Here is a 4,652-nt window from a genome sequence, read left to right as displayed (position 1 = left end):
TTACATAAGTATTTCTATCCCTATTTTATTAATTACTTTCGAAAACTCCATTATTATTTTATATCCGCCTGACTGAGATTTACAAGGTGACCATAGCTTGCTTCATACCAACAATCTCCGTGGGATTCGACCCTTACTCACGTAAGGTATTACTTGGACGACCCAGTGCACTTGCTGGTTAGTTGTGCGAAGTTGTGAACCATGGTATTGGCATCATATTTTTGGCGCCATTACCAGGGAAAGAAAGAGCGATAAATTTTACATAATCAAAAGTGTAATCACAATTTCTGTGCACCAAGTTTTTGGCGCCGTTGCTGGGGATTGTTCGAGTTTGGACAACTAACGGTTCATCTTGTTGCTCAGATTAGGTAAATTTTCTTTTTGTTTTCTTTTTAAAAATTTTTCAAAAATCTTTCAAAATTTTCTCCCTTGTTTTCGAAAAAATTTAAAAATAAAAATGTTTTAAAAAAAAAAATTTCAAAAATATAATTTTTCTTCAGAATTTTTAAGAATGAATTCTAGTGTTTCATGAAGCATGGCTGGCTGTAAAGCCATGTCTAATACGACTGTAGGGCATGTTAGACATGTCATGTCTGAATTACATACTAAAGCTTTGCTGGCTATTAAGCCAAGCCTGACCTTTTGATTGGAGCTTTAGAGCATAAGATTCCTGGAATTCATATTAAAAATTTTGGAATCCTTATTTTTCTTTTTCAAAATGATTTTCGAAAAAATTAAAAGAAAATACAAAAAAAATTTCATAAAATCATAAAAATCAAAAATATTTTTGTGTTTCTTGTTTGAGTCTTGAGTCATGTTATAAGTTTGGTGTCAATTGCATGTACATCTTGCATTTTTTTCGAAAATTTCATGCATTCATGGTGTTCTTCATGATCTTCAAGTTGTTCTTGATAAGTCTTCTTGTTTGATCTTTGCATTCGCATGTTTTGTGTCTTTTCTTGTTTTTCATATGTATTCTTGAATTCTTAGTGTCTAAGCATTAAAGATTTCTAAGTTTGGTGTCTTGCATATTTTCTTTGCATTAAAAATTTTTCAAAAATAGGTTCTTGATGTTCATCATGATCTTCATAGTGTTCTTGGTGTTCATCTTGACATTTATAGCATTCTTGCATACATCACATGTTTTGATCTAAAATTCTCATGCATTGCATTATTTTTCTTGTTTTTCTCTCTCATCATAAAAATTCAAAAATAAAAAGAATATCTTTTCCTTTTTCTCTCATCAAATTCGAAAATTTGGATTGACTTTTTCAAAAATTTTAAAAAAATCAAGTTGTTTCTTATGAGTCAAATCAAAATTTCAATTTGAAAATCTCATCTTTTTCAAATCTTTTTCAAAAATCAAATCTTTTTCATTTTTTTTAGTTATTTTCGAAAATTTCAAAAAAAATATTTTTCAAAAATATTTTTCTTAATTTTACATCATATTTTCGAAAATAACATAATCAATTAATGTTTTGATTCAAAAATTTCAAGTTTGTTACTTACTTGTTAAGAAAGATTCAAACTTTAAGTTCTAGAATCATATCTAGTGATTTCTTGTGAATCAAGTCATTAATTGTGATTTTAAAAATCAAATCTTTTTCAAAAAAAAAAACTAATTTCTATCATATCTTTTCAAAAATATCTTTTCATCATATCTTTTTCAAAAATATGATTTCAAAATATCTTTTCTAACTTCCTAACTTCCAACCTTTTCAAAATTTGTTTCAACTAACTAACTAACTTTTTTGTTTGTTTCTTATCTTTTTCAAAACTACCTAACTAACTCTCTCTCTCTAATTTTCGAAAATATATTCCCCCTTTTTCAAAAATTTCTTTTTTTTATTATTTTAATTTTTTATTTTTATTTTCGAAAAACCACTAACCTTTTTCAAAAACTATTTTAAAAAAAAAATCAACTAACTCTTTTTCAAAAATTATTTTCGAAATTTTCCCTCTCTCATCTTATTCTATTTATTTATTCATCTACTAACATCTCTCCCTCACCCACCAAAAAATCCGAACCCTCTCTCTCTTTCTGAGTTCATATTTTTCTCTTCTTCTTTTCTACTAACAATAAGGAACCTCTTTACTGTGACATAGAGGATTCCTCTTCTTTTCTTTTTCTCTTCTCTTTCTTATGAGCAGGGACAGAGAAAAAGGCATTCTTGTTGAAGCTGATCCAGAACCTGAAAGGACTGGCTTAGAATAAAATATTGACTCAGCAAGTCAATACGATTTCCCAGAGTCTGGATGGAATGCAAGCTGCATCCAACAGTACTCAAGAGGCATCTTCTGAAGAAGAAGCTTATGATCCTGAGAACCCTGCAATAGAACTATATTTTTTTTAGTTATATGTCTTTATAGGTTCATGATCATGTGGAGTCACAAAATAAATATAAAAAAATTGAAAACGGAATCAAAAACAGCAGAAGAAAAATCACACCCTGGAGGAAGCATCTGCCTGGCGTTCAACGCCAGAACAGAGCATGGTTCTGGCGCTGAACGCCCAAAATGGGCAGCATCCTGGCGCTGAACGCCCAGAACAAGCATGGTTCTGGCGTTCAACGCTAGAAATGGCAACAAATGGGCGTTGAACGCCCAAAATGGGCACCAACCTGGCGCTGAACGCCCAGAGTTGTGTGCAAGGGCATTTTACATGCCTAAATTGGTGCAGGGATGTAAATGCCTTGACACCTCAGGATCTGTGGACCCCACAGGATCCCCACCTACCTCATCATCTCTCTTTCCATTCATGATCATCCCTTCTGTTTTCCATTTACCACTCATATCCATCACCCACTACCTTCAAAATTCAACATCTCTCTCCCCCCCAATCCCACCCATATGGCCGAATACACACATCCATCCATCTCCTCCATATCTTCTTCTTCTTCTTCTATTCTTTCTTCTTTTGCTCGAGGGCGAGCAACATTCTAAGTTTGGTGTGGTAAAAGCATAGCTTTTTTGTTTTTTTTTTCCATAACCATTGATGGCACCTAAGGCCAGAGAAACCTCTAGAAAGAGGAAAGTGAAGACAAAAGCTTCCATCAAGGGTCTATCTCTGCCCAATTCTGGCGTCCAGCGCCAGAAAAGGATCCAAAACTAGAGTTGAACGCCCAAACTGGCACAAAAGCTGGCGTTCAACTCCAAGGAGGACCTCTACACGTGCAACACTCAAAGCTCAGCCCAAGCACACACCAAGTGGGCCCCGGAAGTGGATTTATGCATCAATTATTTACTCCTGTAAACCCTAGTGACTAGTTTATTATAAATAGAACTTTTTATCATTGTATTCACAGTCTTGGTGACTCCGGTTCCCCTCTGGGGCCGAGACCAATGAACTCCATTATCACTTATGTATTTTCAAACGGTAGAGTTTCTACACTCCACAAAAGTGTAATCACAATTTCTGCGCACCAATGTTGCATAGCCCAGACCCTTGAATAGTATAACCAAATCCCCAAAATTCACAAAGTCCACATCCATCTTTGTAAATTTCTCAACCTTCCCACCAATATACTCAAGAGTGCCACCGGGTCCTCTACCAAAATGACCTCCATGGTGAAAAACAGGTACAGCATATATATCAACCATCTGCATTATGCACAGATATAGCAATCACACATTAAACCCTAGATCAAGTGCCTAAGAATTTGAAATCAGTTAAATCCCTATAGAATTTTTTCCAGTCTTTTCCCCGAAACAGAGCAAGCGATCATCACTAACCCCAACCCCATGCATTATATTCTACCAAATACTTAAACAAGAACGAACAGTGTGATTCGACTAATACCCTTACCTCTGTAGCAGAAGGCACCTTCTTGCAAGACGAAGCCTGTCAAATCCTTCGCCACCCGCAACGTCCACTGAGCACACAACACCTTCTCAACGAGTTGAAGACGTTCTTTTTTTTGGAGGGAGAAAGAAACTGTTTGTCTTCAGGTAGGGTTTTCAGTAATTACAGGCGTGGCTTCTGGGTGTTATGGGAATAACAATATGTGAAATGGGCTCAGGGATCGATCTGTCCTTCGATTTTTAGTATCCCCTCCAGCTCAGCAACCTAAACGGACAGGTCACACTCCCCCCAGCCACATCAGCCTTCTCTGGTGACGTTTTTCAACCCAAATCGACAGAGGGGTTCAATTGTCCCAGATTTTACAAGGTGATGGGCTTAAAAGTATTTTCAAATCTTAAGGGACGAAAATGTCCAATTTTAAAAAGGTCAGGGACCGATATGTCTTTTACTCTAATTTTTATTAAGATTATAGGTGTGATAATAAATTAATTATTATTAATTGTTATTAATAAATTGATTGTAGTAATAATTTTTATTAAGATCTAGGAATGATAATAAAATATTAGTATTAATTGTTAGAGTTTATTGATAAGATAAGATTGTTATGTGTTGTTATTTAGTGATTAGGAAATAATTTATAGATATAATATGAGTATTATTATTTTTAATTAAGTTATTCAGAATATATAGAAGATGTTATTTAAATAATTATTATTAATTATTATTAATAAAATAATAGTATGGATCCAGAATTATTTTTAATAATGATGTTACTTAAATAAGTATTGTTAATTATTATTAATTAAATAATAGTGTGGATATTAGAATTTTTTTAATAATGGTATTATTA

The 4,652-nt window shown here is 33.6% G+C and overlaps 1 protein-coding gene across 4 annotated transcripts in view; it reads right to left on the bottom strand.

Annotated features, from left to right (window-relative positions):
- Positions 1-4,016, bottom strand: part of LOC110270253 — an 11,264-nt gene extending 7,248 nt beyond the window's left edge. For 3 of the 4 annotated variants that reach the window (XR_002359567.1, XR_002359568.1, XM_021119132.1), the window contains exon 1: positions 3,428-3,670. Coding sequence is in view for 2 of the 4 variants with exons in the window: in XM_021119132.1 (XP_020974791.1) it covers positions 3,428-3,606 (179 nt within the window). In the remaining 2 variants the exon portion in view is untranslated. Of the gene's footprint in view, positions 1-3,427; positions 3,671-3,805 lie in introns of those variants that run through there. The other variant, XM_021119133.1, reaches the window with a different exon arrangement.

The sequence above is a fragment of the Arachis ipaensis genome, chromosome B03 (assembly GCF_000816755.2).
Source record: "Arachis ipaensis cultivar K30076 chromosome B03, Araip1.1, whole genome shotgun sequence".
Taxonomy (NCBI): Eukaryota; Viridiplantae; Streptophyta; class Magnoliopsida; order Fabales; family Fabaceae; genus Arachis; species Arachis ipaensis.
The sequence above is the reverse complement of the archived record's forward strand: the minus strand, read 5'-3'. Positions and strand labels throughout refer to the sequence as shown.